We start from the raw sequence: 26,366 nt of genomic DNA on the forward strand, positions 1-26,366 counted from the left end.
TTTCTGCAGCTCAGAAACACCCATGCAATATGTATAGTTATTAGTTCCACTACCTGTATAGATCACCTTGCCAGATCAATGTTAAACTTGTCAAGTATCAGACCAATCTTTGATTTTGTCTATATCTTTAGATGGGCCTTGTTAGGTACTGTGTATTATCATATGATAAATAGAATGAGAAGAGCAATTGAGCCTGAAACAGATTGTTGATGTGTTTACTATATACTGTCAATTGACTAATAGGGGGGAAGGAGTGTCCATTATTGCCAAATGTCTGTAAAAAACATTAATATCACATTTTCAACCACAAAACACTCTATTATATAAGAAATATATTTTACTTATTATTTTAATAATTTCAATCAACACAGTAAATGAAATTGCTCTTGTGCCCTTTTATCATAAATATACAAGGTCTTATTTTACGTGTGGCAAATGTACTGTATAAAATCCACTAAAGCATATGAAACACAAACACCCATTTTAAGCCATTGACCTATGGAGAATCATTGATATTCATGCCTTTTATACTTAATTAAAGGTATACTGTATAAATATATAAATATTACAATAAATATATTTTACAAGTTATTTATACTGTTATTTTATTTGATCTGTTTTGCCTTATTTATAAGAATAAACCAAGTTTGTTGTCCAGACTAGCTACCACTTTACTGGACAGTTCTTTGTTTGCAGGGACAGGTTATTTTTTGTGGGCTAAATCCAATACAGTCTTTAAAGCGAAGAACGTTAAACTGAGGGTTTATTATATTTATTTAATCACAATCAAAACATATTTTCCTTTTTCATGAAACTTCAGGCCCATAACAGTCACTGTACTGTATGTAATAATGAATTTATAAAAATAAAACCAGAAGACAATTTTTGTTGAACTAATGTTTAAGCATAATATTCACTTAGGTAGCAAAAGGACAGTGAGGACAGTGACTGTATCACCAAGAGTGCCTCACTGTTTTTATCAGAATCTCTAACCGTGTAGCATTAATTCTCACAATAAATTAATTTAATACAAAAATTTTAAAAATCCAAGTGCAGTTTGCATGTTTTCCTGCATCCACATGGGTTTTCTCCAGAAGGCCTGGTTTCCTTCCACTTCACAAAGACATATCCAGTAGGTTAACTGGTTTCTCTATTTGCTTCTGTACCCTACAATGGACTAACATACAGTGCTTTCTTCTGTTAAGGGTGATTTTATTATTATTATTATTATTATTATTATTATTATTATTAGATTGTTCTGACCTTCACCATAATCATACACACCCTATTATAAGTCTGAAAAATAAAATATCAAATGAAAAATATGAAATCAGAAGTAACATTGATAAGGCTACATTACAGAATAATAATGTATTGTTTTTTTGTATGATTTAGATGCCGTACTCCTGCACCTCATGATATTCCCTCTCATAAATCATGGTTGCAGGCAGTAGTTACTCTGAGTGAGTATGAGCATTGTATGAGTTCAATTCTCTCTATTAGTCAAGCCACTTTTACATCCTTGTATACTGTATGCGTGTAAATTCCTATTACAAATTTACAATTAATTAAGCACATCTTATTTATTTTTTCCTCTTTACTCAATTTAGATTATAATGGCTCTTGCTCAACACTAACAACATCTTGATTGTGTAGTTTTAATAATAATAAATGCTAAGATAAATATTTCTCCTCAAAGGTAAAGCCCCATTGTTCTACTTTTGTTGTTAACATCTCCTACACATCCTCCAGCACAGAAAATGAAGTTATTTAATAGCTGTCCTTCTATTACTTTATTTTCATATACAGTATAATATAGAGAATATAGTCCATTCTGACTAAATTCTCTATTTTGAAATGAGGCACAATTTGATACACTGGGCTGCTGTGTCTGCTTATGCTGTTACAATTACAAATGGAACATCAATTTACAAATATTACAAAAATCATAACTTGTGTTCTGATTAGGTTTGTTTTACCTTTACTTTCTCTGTTTTTATAATACATGCAATATGTTTGATTTGACATAAACTAAAAATAATGATACCTGATTGTCCCTTTTTCTTTAAGTGTTCAGGTAAAACTTTGTAGGGTTGCACAGGAAAGGAATTAAAAGCAAACCCATAGAAACATGCAAATGTAAGAAAATATCTCTATATTGAAATGATTGAGACAGGCTGATAGGCTGATATAATAGAAACAGAAACCTCTTCCATGATGCACAAAAATTGTGTGTTGGCAAATTGCGTACTCAACGAAAACTTTAAAGTCCAGTTTACAAAGAAGCATTAGTTCGGTTGCTCTATTCATGGACATGCTTTGAGAGTATACAAGAAGCTCTTATTTAATGTGATTTACAAATTTTTTGATTGCATCCAATGCATGAAGCTTCCTGGCGTGAATCAGCATGCAAATGTCCTTTCAACTAAACAAAGAAATTGATTAGGAACTGAGAGTTTCTCCAGTATAAGTAGTAGGACTGGTGTGATTAATGGCGCTGGCCATTGATTTTCTTTGTTTAAGTCTTTTTTAACTTTCTTTAGCAATAATTATAATTTCTTTTCTAACAATAAATCCAATTTAGAAAGCATCAATTAAACAGCCTGCCCATGTCCTCTTCCATATCATCTTCAATTTAACTTGAATTCAATGGCAAACATCAGCATGAACCCCATTTTAATGTGTTTTACTGATTTATTTTAAATAATTCAAATAAAAAAAAAAACTTGCTTTGAAAACAGAATTTAGCTTATATTATAAAACAAAGCCAAAATCCTTTCTTCCATTAAACCTGGGATCACACTGCAGTCACATTTCTTTACTTCTAAAGTGAAGAAATATTTTAATTTTGTTCACTTTCAGCACAAAATACATTCTGCAGTTAGGTGAGATTCCCACATTATAAGAAATATATTACAGAAACTACCGATGACTTTTATTTGAAGACAAGAACCTTATCTTGTTCTCTTTGGTTATTCTTTGGTCACGCAAAAGCTTCATTTCACCAGCCATTCACAAACAATAACATAAGTCACGGTGACACAAAAGAGTTATGCACCAATTTCACGGGAGAGTTAGAAAATGATTTAAAAATCATAATTCAGAGCCACATGATTTCATGAACCTCATCATTCTATGGGTGTCAGGTTGAGCAAAATTAATTGCAAATAATAGTTACCCTGCATTGGTAATATATACTCAATCTGCCACTTAAGCAATATGACAGAAATCTTGCTTGCAAAACAATATCCATACACCATGGTGCAGAGTAAAAGGAAGAATGCCTTTAACCCTGTATCTAACTGTGCTTATCACATACAGTAGGTTACTATTTTATGTTATGGAAGTTAAGGTAAAGATAATTTTGTAATTAAAATTAAATATAGTGCAAGGCCAGGATGAACAGTACCAAGAAATTTAAATCAGCTCTATCTGGTGCAGATGAATAACAAGAAAAGTCAATAATGTCAGCAGCATAATCTTGTTATATAGAGAAACTCAATGCAGTCACAAAACGTATTTATCAAATGCCATAGATTTCCTAGTATACAACTTCAACAAAGTTCTCAATATTCTCTACGTGAACATTATATATACTGATGTCCAAACTTTTTTTTATTGGGTGTCATGGAATCAAATGGAATTGAATACTCCAGCTTTAGACAACACAAGCTTTACTCAACTACTCAACAACTGTTTTAATTAAAACAAAAAATACGTGTAACTAAGCGACCCTCACTCTAGGATTATCAACACACGTACCATTTTATCAAGATGTAGTAACTTCGTTAATAGAAAACACAACAATCTAAATTGTAAGAAAGAACTAAAATTGTCAATGTTTTGGATATTTACTTGCTTTCTTAAAAGGAGTATTCAGTGGAAATGAATTCTTAGAGCAATGTCTTTTTTAACTACTTTCAGCATTAAGTTGATAACAATAGAATGTAATGCACAGTTAAAAATGTGATTACATGTGTGATGCTTAACAAAGGGGAGAAAAATTTGCAAAAAATCTTTCAAAACACAAGATTTGTTAAATTTATCACATCTTCTTTGAAATTGTGGTTGTTGTTGTTTGATTTTTGTAAAAATGCCAAAGTGACCACATCATCTTGATCACCACAAAAGGCAGTAAAATTGCATATAAACTTTCAGGTTCAATAGTACTCACTGTTCAGATGTCTAAATGTGTTTTATCATTTTATGTATATTGTTTTATAGAAAATCTAAGCTACACTCAGCTATTCATGGTCCAAAAAGAAATTTTAAGGGGCAGTGGGAGCTTGGATTTTTTCAAGAAATGACTATATTTCCCATTTCCCTGGTTCAACTAACAACTCGCAACCAAATAAGCGAGGTGGACTGAAAGGCCTCTTCTCAGTTGAAACCTTTCTTACAGTATGTTCTTATATTCATTTTTATTTATAAAGGAACTAACTTCTTAAAAAAACAAAAACACATTTGTTTAATCTAAATCCTTCCCTTTTCACTATTTTTAAACTACAAATAATTCACAAACTTCAGTGTGGTAACTTTTTTATTTTTGAGAAAGTAAAACATTTTTTTTCTTCCTGAAAATAGATATAAAACATATTTAATAACGGAAATGTCTCTTAATTGTTGGTGGTTGTACTCTTTTTGTCCCTTTTGAAAGCTAATATACTATGGATTTCCTCACAGAATATTAGCTTCCCTTGTTAATTTTATCTGGATTTCCATTCTAAAGGGTTTTCTTCTTTGCTGATCACTTTTACTGAACAATTTTACAAACTTGTTAAAGATTCAGATGTTTTCACTCACTGATTTCTTGCATCATCGCTCCAAGATTCTGATAATAAGATTTCAGTATTTTTCGCTGTTGAGAAACAAACTGGATTATGAACAGATCACTACATAAACAGCTCTTTAAAAAGAAGCAGCTATTTTAAAAGAGGCTGAAGAAATCCAAAAGAGGGATTTAAATTTTAATTTGAATTTATTCCAGCAACTGAAAGGTTCTTTTGAAAGGGGATTTCAGCAAAAGATGATGGTATTTAAAACTGGTAAACAAGTATCTAAACCACCAGGAAAATGCAGTAGTTTGCTTTTTTGCTCATAATAGGAACAGTCCTTGACTTCTGAATTCAGGAAATAAATAAATAACATACTTGTGTTCAAAATTCTAAAGCTCCCTGAAAACTCTTAAATAAACAAAACTATAAATGAATAACCAGCACAGACTGTTGATTTATATGAATACTGTCAAATATAATAAAAATATGAATATTTGAAAAATAATTAGAAAAATAAATACATTAAATGTTTTTTTTTTAATTTTAGTACAATATACTCATTAAAAACATATCTTCCTTATTCGTCAAATTCTACATTTGTGCACAATCATGGTGTCTTTTCATACAACTTTAATATTGTATTGCATATTAATTTTGTTCATTTACTTTTGTCACATCCCAGAGCAAATCAGTCTTGGTTATTGATATTTTACTGTCCTCTCAAGTTGATTTTATCATCTTCACTGGCAATAAAGTCTAATCAATAGAGAGTGTATTACAGCTTAAATGTTGTTGGAGAAAACCATGAGACATTTTTATGTCAATTATATTTGTTATTAAATACAACATTAATAACAAGTATGACCAAAGATATATGGCTACTTTCAACAGAAATACTGTATGCAAACATTTTACATAATTTATTGAAATATATGTATTACATTTTGCTACTAGTGCTTTGTAAAAGCTTATATTATATAATGAACAGACTACTATAGAATAAATGTACATGACACAAGATGGTTATACTTAGTACCTGTGTTTTTCTGAGTGTCTTCATAAGCTTTGTGAAATGTGTGGCAGAAGACAAAAGCATATTTTACACCACACCTTGTTTAGAATAATAAAATATAGATCAATAGCACAGGCATGTTGATATAACTAAAACTTAGTTATATGGAGAACTTGATCAATCCCACTTAAAGCAAAAGTAAAAGATCCAAGGAACAAAGTCTTGCATAATCTTTTCAGTTTTTCTCTTAATTTTTTTTTCTGGAAGAAGGTGGAAAACAACATTGGTAATTATATAAATACTAACAAAACCTCAAAAAACATTTAATTATCTTTAAGCAAATCTTGAATTAGTATCCTGAAAGATCAGTGTCACTTCTCAACACTCCTGTGTTGTTTCTTTCGTAAAGAAAAGGGAGGGGTTCACATACTGTAATTTTTAAATATTTTGAATGCACTCAAAGTATCAATAAAAATATTTAAATTGAATCAGTTTGCAAGTATTGAAAACATGCAGCTAAATAACTAATGCTGGAATATTATTAACCAATTACTATTATGTACATATATACTGTAAGTTAAAAAGAAAATCATTCAGGTTTTCAAATACTGCAGGATTTCCTAATGCTAGTTAGATTTGGCTGAAAATGCTTTTTTCAATTTGATTTTTGTTATTTTGATTGGTTGAAATGGTGAATTGGGGAGTAGAGTACTCTGCTCCTTATCAATGTATTTTTGTAGTAGTTTCTCAGTACATTCTGTTTTCAATAGATTTCTAGTTCGGAGGCATTGCATAGTGTCATGCAAGTCAGGACACCAAAAGATACCTTTTCTATTTACAGATAACATCTGATGATTAAAATTCAAGTTAGCGTATTGAATAACGTTTTAATGTGTTGTGTAAATAAGTTGGATTAGAAAGAACTGTTGCATTAAGTGGTGTTATAGGGAAGTATAACACCATAATAAATGAAGGAGTAAAGTATATAACAATATTTTTGAATTTCATGTTAACTTCATTAGTTTAACTCAATAAGTTGGGCTACATTAAGTTTAACTCACACATTAGTTGAGCTCAATAAGAAAAACTGTTTATCATTCATTTCAATCTAGGCTCAAGTAGAACAGTACAGTAGGTATGGGCAAATAGCAATGCATTCATGTTCTATTTTTGAAGAACAAAAATCTCAGCTGAAATCGAATTTCAAATATGAACATAAGTGATATGCATTTCGTAGTTAGTTTTACGTTTTTTTCAAGTGCAAACACCTCACAGATTTAAGACAAAGAACCTTTGAGCTATGCTGCCTCATCCTCAAACCACTATTTTTTTTTCCCCTCAGGAAAAGTACAGCAAGAAAATCAGTGGGTGAGCATTGTACATGAAAACAACCACTAATGTCATAGTGCCCCCTAACACAAAATCTGGGGAATTAACTGCTTTTCATTTCACAGGCAAACCCACTGTTGAGCCACCAACATAGCTTCCTATTGTACATCACACTCTGTTGCTTCCAGGATTTCATCCAAGTCATGAAAATATAACAAGTCTTCCGAGCTTCTGAATTTCTAATTCTAAGTCAGAAAGCAGGAAAGCAACTGAAAACACAGCATTTCAAGGCTTAGAATTATATTTTCTATCCACATGGTATTTGAAGAGATTCAAACAAAATACAACAATATTAAACATGAATTAAAATGTCAATATGCTCAAAGGTAGAAAACACAATGATTTGAACTCATTTTTAAAATGTTTTTTTAAACATTTCCATTCAATGTAAGTGTCCAAGGACAGGCTATTGACATCGCAAAACATCAAAGAAAGAAAAGTGGTTTATCTTTTGATTGAAGAATGCTCATTGAAATGAAGGACAAACACTTTAAACTGAGAACTGACTTCGCTGTTACAATAAAGGCACATGCCACAGATTTTTACCCAGACGATACCTGTGACCAACTGCTATTTCATAATCATAAATGGGGTGATGAACTCTTATGTATGTAGCATGGAGACAACATGCAGCAATTACGTTCACTTGATTTTGCATTTTAGAATTTCAAAATGCCTTTTTTCATTAATTCAGTAAAAATCATTAAGAAGGGTCTCTACTAAACACAGCTGAATTCTATTTTTTTTATTATGCCAGGGATCACATAACTGTACTGTAGCTCTAAAGAGGATACAAGAAATTTGGGTTTTCATTCAACCTGGGCTTTATACTAACTGTTCTGTTTGCATAATTGAATACATTTAACCCTTTCTCACATCTTAGGCTTTTGATAGTTCAAAGAAACCTGTTGGAGAACAGTAATGAGGAGTTATACTGTACTACATTTGAATATAACAGTTTAGAACTGAACTTTAATAAACTGTAATATAATTTTCAGAGAAAAAAAGCTTAATATTATTTATAAATGTTCAGAAATGAACAATGGAATTACAACATGGGGTATAAAAACAATTATAAGAAAATGAATATTCTATGCAGAATGCAAATCCATTAGCTGTATGGTTTATGGATTAATTATCTATCCATTAAGGCTCTTGTATATACTTTAAATTGGCATTGTTTTGTTATGCATTGATCTAAAAATAATTTAAATGTCTTTAACAATGACAATTTATAGATTACATTTATGCATTTATCTGTTTGCTTCAGTCTCGTTTTTTGATCAGTTTTCATAAAATGTGCGAAACGTACAAAAGATGTTTGATGTTACGGTAAAGTTATTTAAATTGGATGCTGTTGGACATTTATCATTTTTAGCATCTCTAATTAAAATATGTTTATATTGTATTAGGATGAACAATGGATTAAGAGTGATTTCCCATTCCCTACAAAGCTAAATAACACAAACATTAACTTGGATACAGGAACAAAGAGAAAAAGCAGGAATTAGGCACTACCAAAATCACCTCCTCCAGCTAAAACTGTAATTTCAGATGTATATACTGATTCATTCTACCTTTGTGAAGTACTGTAATGTAAGTACATTCAAATATAGAGTATATCCACATTATATAGTTTATGGACAATAATAACTGTTTATCCTGTGACCATATGCAACACTACAAAATTATGACTAAGGTTAATACAGTATTACAGTATGTGATGTCTCATCTGGTCCTACACAAAGCAAGAACGATCTTACACATAAGAGTGGACAAGATCAGAGATCATTGTTGATGAAGTTTTGGGAAGTGGGTGTACAGGGCAACTTTTGTAGAGAAATGTTGTGAAAAACTTACACAAGGTTCTGCAAGTGGGGTTAATGTCAAGAGATTGGCCAGGACAGCACTATAATAATGTGACAATGACTGTAATAATGACAGTTCCTTAATACTACAGTATATATTTTTTTTCAAGTACAATTACTTTGTCTTTGTACTGTAATGTCGGTGTGAGTTGATAAACCATCTTCACTAAAACACTGCCCGCCATGGAGACATGATGATTCACCAAGTCAGGAAAAAGTCCTCTTGGAGAATTCTGCTGTGTTGGGCGGAAAACACACAGCATAAGCTGGGGCCTTTAAATTACTTTAAGCATACCCTACACATAAAAGTGCTGGAGTATCTCAACACTCCCACAAACCTCACCCATCTGTATACATGGGTCATTCTGAACCCATCTGAAAGGAAACATCTGAATAAGCTGACATACTGCACATTGTGCAAACTCTGTATTTTGGAAATGCAGAGTTCAAGAATGAGCGCATTGTATTTCTAACTATGCTTATTTACTAAACTGTAGTAATTGTACAAATACACACTTATAAGACAACTCAAACAGTATAAAATAAGAGATATGCATGTATGTTGAAAAATAAAAGACAGATGGAGAAGGGGATGATAGACTATTAAAAAAATAATTAGCAAAAAGAGAAACAGATGCCTATTTGTAAAACCCCAATGCCTATTTGTAAAACCTCAGTGTTAAAAGGAATAAAAAACAAATTCATCTCGAGACTTGCAGCATTTATTTGAATCTCATTCTGGCCCTATAGTCACCACTGTGCTAATTTCCACTTTTGTTACAATCAGCCCACATCACAATGGTTACAATTAACCCAAGGCAGAATAGCATGAATAAACTGTGCAAGTAATGCACACATTACACTAGATTTTCATAAGTAGCATCAATAAAAACACTACAGTAAATTCATAAAACCCTTTGATCCAGAAGGTCACCTTTTGTTTCAAAAAATAAAAAAATGATCAATTATATAAAAAGAGAGAGTAGTTGCTTATTTTATTTCTAGAACTTTGGTACATTATTGTGTTGTGTCTCCCAGTGTTTAATAATAAAAAAGATTTTGAAATGTCCTTGTATTTTTTTCTCTGAACTGTCTTTTCCATCTTTATATCATACATTGCGTCTAACTAAATTTGTAAGTGTGATACTTTTTCAAATGGTGATGTTTATATATACATCCAACACTTTATTTATTTTAAATACTGCACACCGAAGATGATTTTTAGACTAGAGCCGTTGTTATATTGTTATATTTCCTAACCTCTATTTTCCCTGATGAAATGGTAAACATTATTTTTTAAATTATAAACCAAGAATCTGGAAATGTTTTCCAAAGCATAAAGCTGGAAAATATAAGCAGCACCCGTTTGCTTGTTTGTTTTCTGTATGGTCAATATACTGTAGGTTACTAGCAGTCCCACAGTTAAATTAATACAAAGAATCGTAGCAATCGAAATTTGATATGTATAAAAAAGTGGATTAGATACATAAATCTGTAGCAAAAAGCTACTACATCCATAGTGTTAGACAGTTTAGTATGTCCCAATCGAAATGCGTATTATAAACATCAGACATTTTATAGCTTACATCTAAGAAAAATGCATATGGTCTTGCACTATAGGTAATTAAAGGGGATTCTAGTTGTATTATATTCTAGTTTACAGTAAACTGTTACAAAATGAATCAGAACATATCATCTCATTCTTTCCACACTTAAAATTAATGCAAAGTATTACGGATATTGTGAGAAATAATAAAGTCATATCAGATAACAAGTTCAAGGATCACTATTATTTTGTATTAGGCAACTGAAGCAGTCAAACCAAAACTGAATTATTTGCAACGGGGATTGCTCATATTCTGCAGCCTTTTCCATTTTCTTATCAGCCTGTATAAACGTATTTTTAACTAGTTTCACAAAGCTAACATTGTTAAATTTAAAATATTGTAAAACTGAAAATATTACAAATCAGTCCATTTATTGGGAAGGAATTTCGCTCGACTCTTAATGCTCAATTACGCTTTTTTTCACTTGTATTTTTGTTATCAGACATTTCCTCTGTTGTTTCCATCCAGGTTTTGACAATGTTCATGAAATACTGCTAATAATTTTGACCCGGAACTTCAATTTCTGCAGATTAAATCATTGAAATGCTCATTACTTATTCATGTAAAGCTCCTAAGAACCTCATAAATATATGCAAAAACAGTTATTTGTCATTGGATGAAAGGGAGGATCAGTTAAAAAAAACAGGATGGTATTTTTGATGGATTTATGTGTGGAAACATTTAGCAGATATTGCCAATTTCACCAAATAAAATGAAAAGATGTAATGCCCTACAAAAAAAGTATACACATACTGTACCTTTTGTTTAAAAATTAGATACCTCTAGAATACATTTAAATAAGCTATTTTTTACCAAGTACGTTTCCTTTAACCCATGTAAGATAATGCTTTTAGACATGTATTTTTAAACCACAAAAGCCCAGTTCAAAAACTTGAATGTACAAGCATCAATAGCCAAGAAACCGAATTGTGAAACAGCTGGCAAGGCATTATAATATGTGACACTGAAATCATTTTTATTTCCTGCCTAAAGAGTTTTTTTTTCTTGATGTATGTTGCAATGACCTCAATTGACAGAAGGTTCTTATATTCTTTTACTCCAATTCAATGTTACATGCTGACCTCTGCTGGATACCCTATGCACAAGTTATGTGACAGCGATGCTCCTTAGCATTCATACATTCAGGGGGTTATGTTAATTTTTTTCTTATTTTTTATTTTTATTTTTCAGTTACTAGATCGGTTTCAATCAGCAAAATAATCAATGAGTTATAGGATTGTGTATATATAAATAGGATTATTTTTATTTGATCCTCAAAAGCTTCACCTTCACCTTCTACCACAAACAATCTTGGAAAGGCTACACACACAAACTTGCATAACACATGTCGTGAGTATATAACCCTGGTGATTAAGTTCTGCCTTAGAAGCAAGCATAATAAGGGTTAAGATTTGTCTCATTTCTAACAGCATATAGAAATATTAATTGACTTTTCCAGTTGAGAGTTTAGACAAAAAAAAAGTAGCCCAAGGTATACGAACTCTCCAATAAACAGCAGCATATGCTGCCTAAACAAAGATAGTAGAGGGTGGAATCGTATGCATTTAGAACACAAAATGCTTCTTTTTCTGTCTTTTTTACCTTTTCCTGAAGACTCACTAGTCCTGCTGGAGAGCTCTTCTTCCTCCTCTTCACCTTCATCTTGTGGCTCTTCTTGTTTTTCCACCTTTCTTGCCCTTCGAGAGCTGCTTTTCAATTTTCCACAAGACTGTGCCATGATTGCTTTGTCGACTCCGTTCCTCGTTTTCTGTAGAACAGATTCAAAATACAAGAATGCGTCCTTTGAACAGGCAAAGCCACAGGAAGTTTACACATTTGTGTATTCTTCACAATAATGTTACAAATTGATTAGAAAGTTATACAATTCTATTACATATGGAATACAATACAATTTATTCCATACGTAACATACAGTAAGCACATGTTTGTTTAATTATTATCAGGGAGCCCTTTTTTACACAAGTGTGGTAGCTTCAGCATAGTGGATGTTTCAACCCAGTCTTGTTTTCTGTCACAATCTATTTTGTGTAATTTTATGGTGAGTATATTTTGCAAAAGCACTTATGTTCAAGGACACTTTGTATTTTTATTGTATTTTTAATAAGACACCACAGAAAGTACATGGAAAAAGATTATTGTCTTTATTCAGGCAATTCATTGAATTAACCCCATGAAATGTAGCTACATTACAGCTCTGTACACCAGAGAATGGATATAATCGATATGCAAGGATTAAATGTAATGTGTCTCTCACTATTTTCAATTCACACATTTTAATGTTATTCTATTGTACCAAATTTAGGAAACATGTACTGTATGTTTATGCTGAGCAAATTATGATATTTCCATACAGTTCATTTAGATTTCAAAAAGCAATTATAACTGTAATCCAACAGGGATAATAGTGTAAAGTGTAAATGTGAAATACATCAATGTAACATAATGACCTTACTGATGATACTTTTAAAACATTATTTCCCTTTATAATTTAATGGAGGAAAACAAAAACAGCAAGGTGTGTCATATCTGGGCGTCTGAAAGTCCACAAATACTATTACAAGGCTGATCAGGATTAGCTTCACAGTATACCTAGTTATCTATTTTGGAGTGCCAGACTACTAGCACTGGGCAACTAAGATTCAAAAGCTGGAAAATCCAGTTGTCTCCCAAATACAGAAAGTACTTAAATCCCAAGCTAACACAAGAAAAATAAGGATAAAGGCTGCTGTGTATATCACCAAAAAGCCTGTGCACTTTTCAGAATCACTGGCTAGGTTAAACAAATATGCTAAGTAGAGATCAAAACAATCCTTTGATCTGCAGCCTAGTTTCCAGAGGAACCGCTTGGCTGTTGTTGTAAATAACTTGTATAAATCTGTACAGTTTGCCTTCAGGTAATATTAGCAATGCCAGGGCTTTGCAGCAAACTTTTCACAGAAAAATAGATCAGATAAAAACCTTTAATCCCATAGTAATTCATTTCCTGTTAACTTTTTATTGAAAATTCAAAGACTTTTAATGTTAGATAAAGGTAAGACTCTTCAGTATCTCATCACTGTCGATGTTTCAAATTAGTTGTAAGGTCCAGACTTCTTAATTTAACTATTTCAGTTAAAAGAGACTCACTTCATCTTTTAAATTATATACACATTCAAAAGAAATTCTGCAATGCCTGCTAATGTTTTGCGTCATTACTGTATCCTTTATTTATTTATCAGATCTCATAAACCCATCAATAAATACAAAAACCCACTGACATTATTAGTTTACACATCATTAATTTTAAAAGGAAATGTTTCATTCGCGCTAACTAGAAAATTGATAACAGAAAACTGATAACTCACTATATATATATTTCAAAGTTGAACATTTTTAAAGGCTCCTACCTCCAGCATCCCACCGAGGTCAAACCTAGTATAAAACATTGTCAATCTTCATACAAAAGAGGCTTGAAGAGTCAGAATGCAGGAGCTATGCAACTTGCTGACTAACTTTGCTCCCTGTTTTGACCAACTACACAAAGAAAAATGCTGCCTATTCAAAACACACAGCAAAACTCTTTTCACCGAAAAGGGCAGTGAACAAATGAGGCCATGTCCTGAGCTGCTGTCATTATCCCATGAGGCTCAGTGATGGCTGTGGGGCATGGAACTGGGTGACACCACTGCCAGCCGCAACAGGGGACTTTTGTGCACTTTGTCTTCTTCCAGAAAACTTTGTTTATCCCAACTTGAACACTGCCCTTTTCATTTCAACAGCTGGATTGGTTTTCACCTTTATTCCTCTGGGAACAGGCAAAGACTGGATTCTTAGATGTGATTGTGCGTGGAGCATAGTAGCAGATTTCTTTGTCTAAATATTTTATGTATTGTTTTTTTTTCGTCAAGTTCATGAGTAGAAGAATATGAAAAGGGAGGTCCTGCCCACCTGAAAAGACACTTTAATCTTCATATGTTTCTGAATTCTCTAAAATGTTATTTAGAATTTCACCATGTCATCTAAAGCAGAGTCTTCCAGCTATGGGCCTAGAGACCCACATATTGTACCTACTGGTTTTTGTTGCAATTGAACTCTGAACTACATAACTGAACCCTTAATTGACCTAATAACAAAATCAGTTTTATTCATTCTGACACAGAATAGAAAGAAACACTTGAATAAGTTCCAATCAAGTGACTTGTTAGTTCGATGAAGGCTTCAATAAAGTAAGCAACTAGGGTGAAACAGCAAACAGGTGTGAGAATACTCATAGCCAAGGTGGAGAACCTCAGATCTTAAGAACTATACCAAAAACAAATTACTAAACTTAATGTTTAGTAAAACACGCATGCCCATTTTGTACTTATTTAATAGATTGTCCTTTGTGCTAAAGTATTAAACACAAACATTTGCAAATCTTTTTTTTTTACAAAGGCACTGAAATAACATAGAGCCAATGCTTATCAAGACAAAACATCTGTTTATCCTGGAATCAAATACAGGAAAAGATAGGGACAAGGCTTTTACTTTGTAGTGCTAGATTCTTCTTTAAATAACATACTTATAAGTTATTTTATAATTTAATTCCAACACTATTCTAATTTAAAAAATATTTTATTAATAATGCTGTATTTGAAGGCACATTGCACAGAGGCATCATCTGTTCTAATAGATTATTAAAATATATGGGCATAAACATGCAGAGATCTGTTTTACACTTGTAGACCAACAGGAATGCACTATAATCACGCAGAGCAGGACAGATGAGCTTGTCCACATCTGCTTGACCACAGTAGAAAAGAGGGCAGTACCACACAATATTAGCTAGAAAATAAATAGTTTTTTTACATTGTAAATGTTTACTTTTCCAAATGTCAAATGTATTTTTTAATATATTAAGTACCGGTAACTGTAAGAAATAGAGTACATTGTGTGTGCTAGTAAAATGGGCTATTTACATACTTTACTACAAAATACTTCAACTCCTATATGGTATGAACACATTTATTCTATCAAAATAAAGATATTTTGATACTTGACAAAATACACTAAATATACAGATACAGTAGCAAAACCAGCAATGATGAAAGTGATCAATTTCTATGTTAAATTTACCAAAACACAGGGACTATATATACATTATTAATTTTAAAACACAATGACACTTTTATAAATAGTGTATAAATATCAATTTTCTTTGTTGAAGTCCAATTGAAAATGGTTCACTCCCTTACCTTAACTAAATTTGTATCTCTTCTGCAAAACCATGGGTTACCATGACACCCATTCATGTTTGAAAATACACAGCATTTCTTTGTCATATTTGCCAAAGCATTAAACATCTGTGATTGTTGTTCAGTTGACAAAGCCAATTAAATGGCATTTCCTGCGAATGGAACTGTTTTTGTTCCTGTAATGTACTTGAAGTCTTTTATTAAAAAATAGAAATGCTGAATATTATCTTGAGAGAACACAATGAGTTATAATATTTTGTGATTGTAATTGGATTTTTGAGATGTTAGAGTGTTTAACTGATGTAGGATATGGACTTCATAAAATAGTTTTAAGCAGTTTCTTTTCACTGTAAAAAAAACTTACTTAAAATTCATATTTTGTTCTTGGCAAGGGATAAAACAAAGACAAACCTCTGATTTTCATTCTGAGGAAATAAGTAGCACTGCATGCCATTTTTTCTTTTGAACTAATCTGGATAATGTTTGCATCACTTAAAATTAATCTAGAAACCCCTAGCAAACAACAAAATCTCAATTTCTCACACATTCTTCTTTGAATAATCTTGCAAAGATGGACTTCATCGCTTGTCAGTAAGTGAAACAAAATACAGAAGAGAAGACTTCTGACCACCAAAATAAGACAAAGCACTTTCAAGAGTTTTAACTCCAGATAAAGTCATAAAGAGGGAACTAAAATGTGAAGTCACTTTATACAGATCAAGATATTTATGGTTTTCAATATCTGTATAACCAACTATTTATTATGTTGCAAAGGAACAAGTAGTAGGTTTATTCCATGCTGGCGCAACCTGCACACCTGAACTATATATTTTGTTTACCTAATAACACATTATATTGGCTCAGCAAAGATCAAAGCACAGATAAGAGTTATTCAGTCTCTCCTATCTCTCTACAACCCATCTTACCCTCTCCATTATGCTTTGACTTGACTTGCTACAGTTCCACTGTGTGTCCCAATCAATTGCAAAGCCTTTTCTTCTCTCCCCTCGTCCCTCAATGGTGAAATGAACAACCAAGAGACACCAGGTCTGCTCAGCCACTGGCAGCCCATCAGCACCTCCTCAAGATACATTTGCTAAAGCACTGTGAACTCACAGCTCACTTATATATCCAAATATATTATGTAAACAATACACTGTACTGCACTAATGCTTTTAATTCTCACCTTTCATAATGTAATTTGCTTTTTACATTATTTGCTACTAATATGGAGCACATACTGACAGGGTGACTACTCTAATGCTATGTAACTACTTACCTATACTGTACATATGTGCTAGTTATTATTCATTCACTTCATTTTTGGTTTGTCTGGCATTTGTATTGTACTTTTAATTATGATTGTGTTTTGTAATTTTATTTAATATAGTGTATTATGTTTATTTCATTGTGGTATAGTGTAATTATATCTTAAAATATGTGCTGCAAGGCAGAAAAGCCAACCAGTGTGCCACCATACCGTCCAAATTTGTTATTATTAGTAATAACATTTGTGGTTAGGATTCAAGTTGGGGTTACAATTTGGGAAACATTTATATTCGTTTAAGGATTGAGGTTTTTCTTATGGTTTGGGCCATCATTAAGTTTTATGTATTTTTTGACCCTTTGAAAAATAATGATAAATTTATTAAATCAACCATTTTTACATCAGGTCTTTAGCAAACTGAAGTACAGTTTCCTTTTAAATTTGACAGTATTTTGCTCCATCTATTTTTTTTCACAGTCTTGATATTCTTCCCAGTTCCTGTTACTGAGAAGCTGCTCCATAAATGATGCTTCTATCATAATGTTTGACAGTTTGGATGGTATTAACTGGGTGACGTGCTGCACTGGGTTTGCCCCCGAGGTAACGTTTTGCATTTTGACTAAAAAGTTCTTATTTTTCTTTGTCTAACCACAAAACCTTATGCCTCATGTTTGCAGTATTCCTTAAATGCTTTCTTACAAACTCCACGGAGGATTTGCTGGAGGTCAGCTGCATGAAGGGACCAGATATTGTTGACTCATGGACATTTTCTCCCAACTTCTTGTATAATCCAATACTGCAAGCATGCCACCAAAGTTTTTCACATTTGTAGTGGTCTTTCATGTTCTTTCAGACATAAATTTCTTCAACATATGTTTTAGTGTTTGTTTAAATACTTCAACAAGTCTGTCTAATAGGAATTTGTGCTTTTTTTTGGACCAGCTTCATGAGATGGGAGGTAGAATCGGTCTCCTTGTCAGTCAGGATTTCTGCTGGGATGTGTACCTTGTAAAACAGCTTTACGAGTGCACTACTGACCACAATAGAAATACTTCTGGCAATCTACTAATATTCACTTTAAAATACTAATACTATACTAAATTATTGTGGGGCATTTCTTAAAACTAGAGATGAGGATGAAATAAGATTTAAAGCATTTAGCTTGCTCCTGGCATTTCAAACTATGCATTTAAGTGATGTTATTTTCCAGGACACTGCAAATAGTATTGTAAAGACACTCCAGAAACAAATCTTAGTCTCTCTTGCTACATGCAATATACTGTATAAGAACTGTGTTATCTACTTCAGGAGGACAAAAAAAGTATTATTTTAATTTTGGAAACAATCTTATTAGAGAGCATGTTCATTTGTTGTAATTTAGTTTCATCCCTGTGAAGGTGCAACAAACATTTGCCACTGAACAAGAGAATGATGAGACATGTGTAGGTAATAATAAATGGAGGACATTCATCCATCTATTTTCGAACCGCTTTATCCAATACAGAGTTGCGGAGGACTCAGAACCTATCCCAACAGGCAATGGGCAGAAGGAACGATGTACATGCACTGCATATGGAGCACCTGATAAGACCCAAAATATTTTCCCAACAGTGCTATTCTCTACTCATGCAAGTGTTCAAAATGAAACTTCTCAAATTGTCTTTTGCAAGACTACAGATGTGAAGACCTATGTTAACAAGTCGAACCACAATCTTGAAAGTACCTCTGATGACCTCAAAGTTTAAATCCGTTGTTACCCATTCCTACTGAAATGTTAGGCAGAAGAATGTTTTGGCTTTTCCCACTTGATTGAGGGCCAACACCCTGGGTATAGGACAAGAAAGTTGGGATCCCCAAAGAACCAAAACAGCAGTGCATAATTTAGAAAAAAAAAAACAGAAACCAATAGCCCAAGGCTACTTTTAGGCTGACAGAAATGTTGGTGAAATGGATGTTTCAGGATATTGAAGCTGGTGCTGGATTAGTATTTATTAGTATTTGATGTAATCAGGAAGGCATTGGAAGACTGCTAATGAGGTCACCTTTTTGAAAGGAATGGCCATAAAATTGTTCAGTGGTGTACCCAGGTTTTAATCAATTATAATGAAGAAAGAAAAAAAAACAGTTACAAGAAATAACAAAATACTTTTCCTTAATGAAAGGGTGAGAAGATTTATGTGGAGTTTAAGATAATTGAGGAGTGGTTCATAAGGACTGATAGTAACTTAAAATTTGTATTAATACCTGAGCTGTTAGGTTTAGCTTTAATTGAGACGAAATGTTAGAGTACATATTTAGATGGTGGGATAAAAGAGAAGTTAGGAGGCCAAGATGCTGCAAGCAAAAGCCCCTGATAATAGCCTCTAAAGCCAAAAGACTGGGCAGCATGAGTGAAAAGCTCAGGGTCTTCAGGTGATAAACTCATCATAGAAGAGGGTCAGCTCATTCCCATGGGCAACAGTAATGAAGCTCTGCTTTGCAATATTGAGGGTTACGCCACATAAAGAAAAATAGGTCTCGTTTAGTACGAAACGCAGCAGACAAGACGGTGGTATATTACAACTACACGTGATCATGTTTGCTGCGAGGAAAGAAGGTGAAAAAAAACTTCAGAACTGAGAACGATTCCACAGAATTTTAGAGGGACAGATAAATCTTTTCTTTAGCAAGAAGAACATTCAGTTTCTGAAAAATGGAGAGCTGCAGATGCAGCCATCTAGAATGTGCGACTATAGGCACCATAGGCATGCATATTATTTTGGATTTATCTCTTTTGGGGCTCATTATTCTATGAAGACTACAAGCAGTTTTTATTGTAGAGCCCTTGACATGGAACTTTACTGTTGTATGACAGATGTATATCCTACAACATCTGCTATCTAATACTTTAAAATGTCTGCCCTGTAGCTAACTCCAGCATTGACCCTGTTCCTTAAAAAAAACATTAAACAACAAGTAAAAGCCCCTGATAACAACATTAAAACAACAAACAACACAACAACATAGCATCCCTGACAGCAACACATCATGATGCTTTTATTTTTTTATAATATTCTGATGCAGGATTGCACCACTCTGTAAAACTGCAAGGTGGAGCAGTGAATCCTTAAGGTACCACAGCTGTTCAAAACCCTGCTATTTGTGATTTTTTTTTTTTTTCACCAATTGTATTAATATTACCTAATTGTGTTTTGGTATTCTAGCTTTTTGTCTAAGTGCAAATAGTCACAGGCTAGAACACAGCATAACCACAGTGTACATGAGTTCATACTTTGAGAAGTATTGTTGATTCACCATGTGAGGCGGACTGGTGCTGGAATGGGTGGTGGGGGTGCAGAGAGTAGGTATAGCCACACAAATTTGGAGCAAGTGTCACAGAAAGGAGGAGCAATTGGTTATTTCAAGTTTGGTGATCTCTGACAAACAATCTAGGATGGACACAGATACTGTATTTTTTAGAATGGAGAGGATTAAGGAAAATGTGCTCCATGGGTTTAAATAGGTGAGGATGATGGGAAGAATGCAATTGGTGAAAGGAACAGGGTCAATGCTGGAGTTAGCTACAGGGCAGACATTTTAAAGTATTAGATAGCAGATGTTGTAGGATATACATCTGTCATACAACAGTAAAGTTCCATGTCAAGGGCTCTACAATAAAAACTGCTTGTAGTCTTCATAGAATAATGAGCCCCAAAAGAGATAGATCCAGAATAATATGCATGTTAACTGTAGTGAGACTGTAGGTTGTGGCAAGGAGGATATATAAGAAAATTTGAGTTTGGAGGATAAACAGGGAAAGCAGAGCTGAAGGGTAGGGATGTACTGTCTAAATTACATGGCAGGGGTACTGGGGAAAGGGGACTCCCACTGGGCTGTATGGAGCACCAGGTGACAGAAAGGAGAGCAGAAATTATACGTATTGCAGGATACTTGCTGGCTGAGTTGAAAGCTCAAAATCTACACAGCAGTGATCACAGTACAGTCATATATCTCAGAAAAACCCCACTTAAATCTGCTGGAGACCTAAAATATCACAGAAATTCACCTTTCAGTAGAAGAATGACCCAAAGGCAAGGCACCATTGTAGTGGCATAATAAGAAGAAAGTGAATGTTCTTGAGTGACCCAGTCAAAGTCCTGACCTGAAGTGATAATCTGTGAGGAGACCTGAAAACTGCAGTCCATAAGTGACCTATAAGCAACCCGAGAGAGGCTGAGCAAAACTGACAAAGAGCATGGTAAAAACCTACAGTACACTATGCTGGTGTGCACAATTGGTAGAAACGTACACAAAAGTGCCAAAGAGGCTTTTACCAAATATTGAGTTCACAGGTCTGAATAATGCATTAATCAGCATACATACTGTATATCAACTTACACATTTTTTTCTCTTTAGTTTTTGCAGATATTTACTATAAATTATCTTAGAATTCTTCAGTTTGAACATTCAGGATTGGAATATTAAGCCTAAAATATGTATGCAACATAATGGAACATCATAGGAAGGGTCTGAATACTTTTGCAAGGCATTAAAGGCAATGTGTGGCTGGTGAGAAATTCCTATGGTGTGTTGCTTTTAGCTTACATATTAGCACACTGATGCAATGTGTTAGCACTGTTATTTACTCTTGTAGGACAAAATTTTACTTTTTGTGAAAATATTTTCATTCTCACAGTACATCTCTGTCCTGCAGGGATTAGTCAAAACTGAAATTTCAATTTTTTAGTTGCTGCTTTTTTGAAGTTATCAAATTATTCACTTGATGCATGTACAGAATTGTGTCTACTATTTAAAATGCTTCAATGGTTTTTAACAAACTGAGAAACAAAGGAATCACTAATAGTTATAAATCTACCCGCAGTCTGTTAGTGGTAAAAAGAAAATTATTCTGACAAGAAACACACTTTATACTGTACAAGAACAAATCTGACTAATGCACATTCTAACTGAGGATCAAAATAGTTATATCCTTAGCAAGTTAAAACTCCAAAGTCCATCTCTGCCTTTACATGGTTGTATTATTGACCACCAAATGCCCTCTAGTTAGTTGGCCATCCTCAGTTTATTCAGGCTTATACCAAAATCTAAATGCGACATAAACATATTATTAGAACTCACAGTTCTAAACGTAAACGTAAAAACGCCACTTACTGTGCCCTCCAAATGTATCCATACTGTAGCTCTCATGAAATAGGAACAAAAAACATCTTAGATCATAATGAGTTGGATTTGACTACTACCCAGTCCTTACTGAAGGTGTCTTGCTTAAAAATGGAACAGTACTGCATAAAGCAAAGTCATATTTGTTATTACCATATTCCAGAAAACATGAAAGTCACATTTTCCTTTTAACTAATTTACTTGACTAATTCGTTGATCCAAAGTAACTTACATGTGCACCTATTTATAAAGCAGGGTATTTTTCAGGAGCAATTCAGGTGAAGTTGCCAGGAGTTAGAACAAGAGCATTTCAGACAGGATTTGAGCCCATAACCTTCGGATGAAGAGTTCATAACCTAAATCAATGGTGCATTGATTCACCTTTCCAAGTCTTTATTAAATAAAAATCAACAAAAACCAATTTTATAATATCATTATACTCTTACGAAATGCAATGGAGGGCTACAAAGGAATCCTGCTTTGATGGGGTATAAAACGAGTTAATGCACAAAAAAGGACAGCATAGTAATAGCATGCATCATCATGGTTCAGGTGAGAGAGCTCTCCAAAGACTGCAAGCAAAGTGTCACTGACTACCCACAACTTGGGGAAAGGTATAAAGAATACACAAAAAGCTGAATCTTTTACTTTCCAAGGTAGCATCCATTATTAAGAAATTTAAGACTGCTGGTTTAGTGGCAGCCCAAACAGGATGGAGCATGACACATCATCCAATCCCTAAACTGTTTTGTTATGGGGTTATTGTACGTCTAACGATCAAATTTCCCACAATACGGTATCAAGGAAAACTATGACAAAAACTACATCTTACATTTTTACTAACTTACAATTAATGATGCAAGTAAATCTGTCCCTTAACAGAAAATATTAAATGCCAGCTCCATTCAACTACCATTCTTTTAGGGCTATCAAGGCTGTGGTTTACCAAATCAAAATCTTTCTTTTTTTTTTCCAAACAAAAAGACACACATTATTGAAGCTACTGTATATAATTCCTTTATTACCCTAAAGACATCAATGTAAAATGCTGAAAGTACTTCAAGGTAATTTTATTTTATTTATGAGACAAAAGACTGCAAAAATGTGCTCATTTCTTATCAGCATTTTTTACAAATTATTTGGCCACTAGAGGGTACCACAGCTTTACAAATGTTAACAAAAGAAAGCTTTTTGAATTTAAATAAAACAATAAATGCTGTGGGTAAGAAGAACAGTGAGGCATAGTTTTATATTTTTGTTAATGAGCAAGTTCTACATCATTTAGCCTCTATTAAACTACACAACCAACATTACATTAAAGACTTTAATTACATTTTATTACATTTTGAAGTATGTTTTCTCAGCCTCTTAACCTGCACCTTCTGGAAATGGTGGAGAGAGGGTTAGTCATAAAAGTTTAAAAAAAGACAGAATTTAAACCAGAGAGAAACAGCTAGAAGTTATAATGAGGAGAGCCTGCCAGGTGGCGTACTGGCTGTAGCAACAGAACACACAATCTGTCTGTTTCGCCTTCCAATCCATTGACAGCTGCTGCTAACAGCCATGCACACTCACTCATTGTCCATCCACTGCTCCCTGGCCTTATTCTCTGTGCGATCTTTGAAATCCTTAACAATAATGTGAACTTCTATTGCACTCCCTTAGCCCACAGAAATGTTTAATGTGAGCTTTAGTGAATATGTTAGTGAAATTGGACTGTAAATTAACTACTTAATTCAACCTCATTTTCAATGTGAGATTCTTCCAAAAGCTTTCATTACAATCTTAGAAAACAAAAACAAGAACTCAGTTTTCATTTTACAGACCATTGGCCGGCATGTCCTGAGAAAACCTTTTAGACTTGTGTTTCCTGCCATCCTAAATGTCAGCAGCCGTGTCTAGCCATCTGGTAAGTATAAGATGTGCACCTACAGTCTCATTCCTGGTAAAGAAAATGGAAAAAGAAGTTTCTAAGCACTAGAAACGATAGAAAATTCAAGGCAAAAAAGTGGTTAGAAGAATTAGAATAAAGAAATGTTGTATCCCTAAGAATATTTTCTGTTTAGTGAACTATTTTAAAGTATGTTAAAAAATAGGTATTCATATTGTTTGGAATTGTTGCTGTTGCTTTTATTGCAGCAGTAGTAGTATTAAAAATATTAAAGTATTAAAATATTTTAAGCTGCCTGTCCAAGTGTTTTACTTTTTTCATTACAGCACATTTAAGACTTTGAGACAGAATGGATTGTTTTTAATTCAAATAAACTTCCTACGAATTTGCCAATTCACTGCTTAAAACGTAATCTGCAATCTTCCCTCAGGATTTTTTTTCTTAGAGTTTCTAAATTGATATTCTACAATAAAGGGTGAATTACATAATAAATTTGCATTTGCAATATATATATTTACCTTTATGTTTTTTAGACCAAATGTTGTATTGTATATTGCACTTACAAGCTTTTTTTCTGGCTCATTCAAGACAGATGAGATTTCAGCTAATAGAACCTTATTGTACAACCAAATGAAATTACCACTGCAAAATAAAATATTTAAAGATAAGTAATGTGATAACACAAGACAATATCTGTGATATCTGTGATTATACATTTTTGTCTCTTTGTGACATTAATGAGAATAAATAGTGATGGCTGCATGCACCTTATAAAAATAATAAAAAACTACAGAGAACACTTCCATCAGAAACTTAAGTTGCATATGGGGGTAACTGTCTCCAACACTTCCAGCCATTAACCCTGAGGGTAAGTGTTCATTGCAGGTCATAAGGTCCCTGGCAAGCATCAGTCTACATGACACCACCAGGATATCAACATTGCTACCTAAAACTGAAAATAAAAATTTAACAAGCTTCATTTAATTTCTCAGACAGCGGACACTGCTGGCCTGAAGGACATTCATAAAAAGTCATTCTAATGTGAAACTGTTGCATTTAGATGCTTGCCCAATTTGGATTGGATCTTCATAAGTTAGCAGAAACTGTGGCACTCATGTAAAACTGTTTTAACATAATATATTTGGCCACTGATGGAAGAATTGGTTTGCCTGTGATTCACAAAAATGAAAACTACTTTTCAAATCTGTGGATAGCATTTTGAACAAAAAGACCTAATACACAGGAAAAAAAACATTTAACTTTTAAGGGGAACCAATCAATCCCATTTTTTATTTTAGTTCAGATTAAAAAAAATGTTGACCCATCCCCTAATACCTTTCCAAATTCTAGACAGCAGCTTTCCACAGATTTGGAAAGCCAAATCTCTTTTCATTTTTGAATGGGTCCGATTTAATTCAGGCCTATTTGTGTGTTCATATACTGTACATGAATGTGCCTGATTGAAAGTTACAGTAAATGCAATTACAACTAATTCATCAGAAGGGTTTTGATCAACTGCTTATTATTTATTAAAGCATTGCAATGCCAGAAGGGGTGGGCTGTATCCATATTTGATACTGCATCTCCTCAGATGGGCAAAAGAGCTCCTGAACGCAAAAACGTGGCAGGCAGTTTGCCTCAGACACAAACATGGATTGAAGTATATGGAGAAAGTATGAAAGTAGTATTTAATGCAAAGACATCATATTTCTTAAGTATAATGCCTCGAGAACTCCCATTTCTGCAGTATTGCAAACTGAAAGGCAGTGCTTGTCTCAGTGGCTGTGTAGGGGATTCTTCTACTGCTTGGCAGGGGAGACAGAAGAAGCAGCTCTGTGAAGTTGGCACCCCAACAAATTATGATAGCCACCACATTTGTTTGTGCTGGTTTGTGCCATTGGAAGTCGCATTTGTGCTGCTGTCGTTTCTGAGATACAGCACCATATTTCTTCAGGGATGTAATGTCACTCCCTCCCCTTGAATGGCGCAGGAAAATCAAACCAGTCTCATTCATGTGTGCGCCTTCTGTGCTGGTCTGTGCTGGTTTGTGCTGTTGACACTAGCATCTGAGATGCTTTCGTTCCCGAGCACCTTCAAGTGACATCACTCAAAGAAATATGATGTTACAGTATATCTTGGGAACAAAAGCAGCACAAATGTTAC

The 26,366-nt window shown here is 33.5% G+C and overlaps 1 protein-coding gene across 2 annotated transcripts in view; it reads right to left on the reverse strand.

Moving 5' to 3' along the window:
- The window catches only part of st18 (ST18 C2H2C-type zinc finger transcription factor), a 135,051-nt gene that overhangs the window by 90,836 nt on the left and 17,849 nt on the right, over positions 1-26,366 (reverse strand). Inside the window, exons 1-2 of one of the 2 annotated variants that reach the window (XM_015353794.2) lie at positions 14,059-14,210; positions 12,254-12,419 (exon numbers count right to left, since the gene is read on the reverse strand). In XM_015353794.2, the coding sequence (XP_015209280.1) occupies positions 12,254-12,419; positions 14,059-14,097 (205 nt within the window). In that variant the 5' untranslated portion in view covers positions 14,098-14,210. Of the gene's footprint in view, positions 1-12,253; positions 12,420-14,058; positions 14,211-26,366 lie in introns of those variants that run through there. The other variant, XM_015353792.2, reaches the window with a different exon arrangement.

Source organism: Lepisosteus oculatus, chromosome 6, assembly GCF_040954835.1.
Source record: "Lepisosteus oculatus isolate fLepOcu1 chromosome 6, fLepOcu1.hap2, whole genome shotgun sequence".
NCBI classification, from domain to species: Eukaryota; Metazoa; Chordata; class Actinopteri; order Semionotiformes; family Lepisosteidae; genus Lepisosteus; species Lepisosteus oculatus.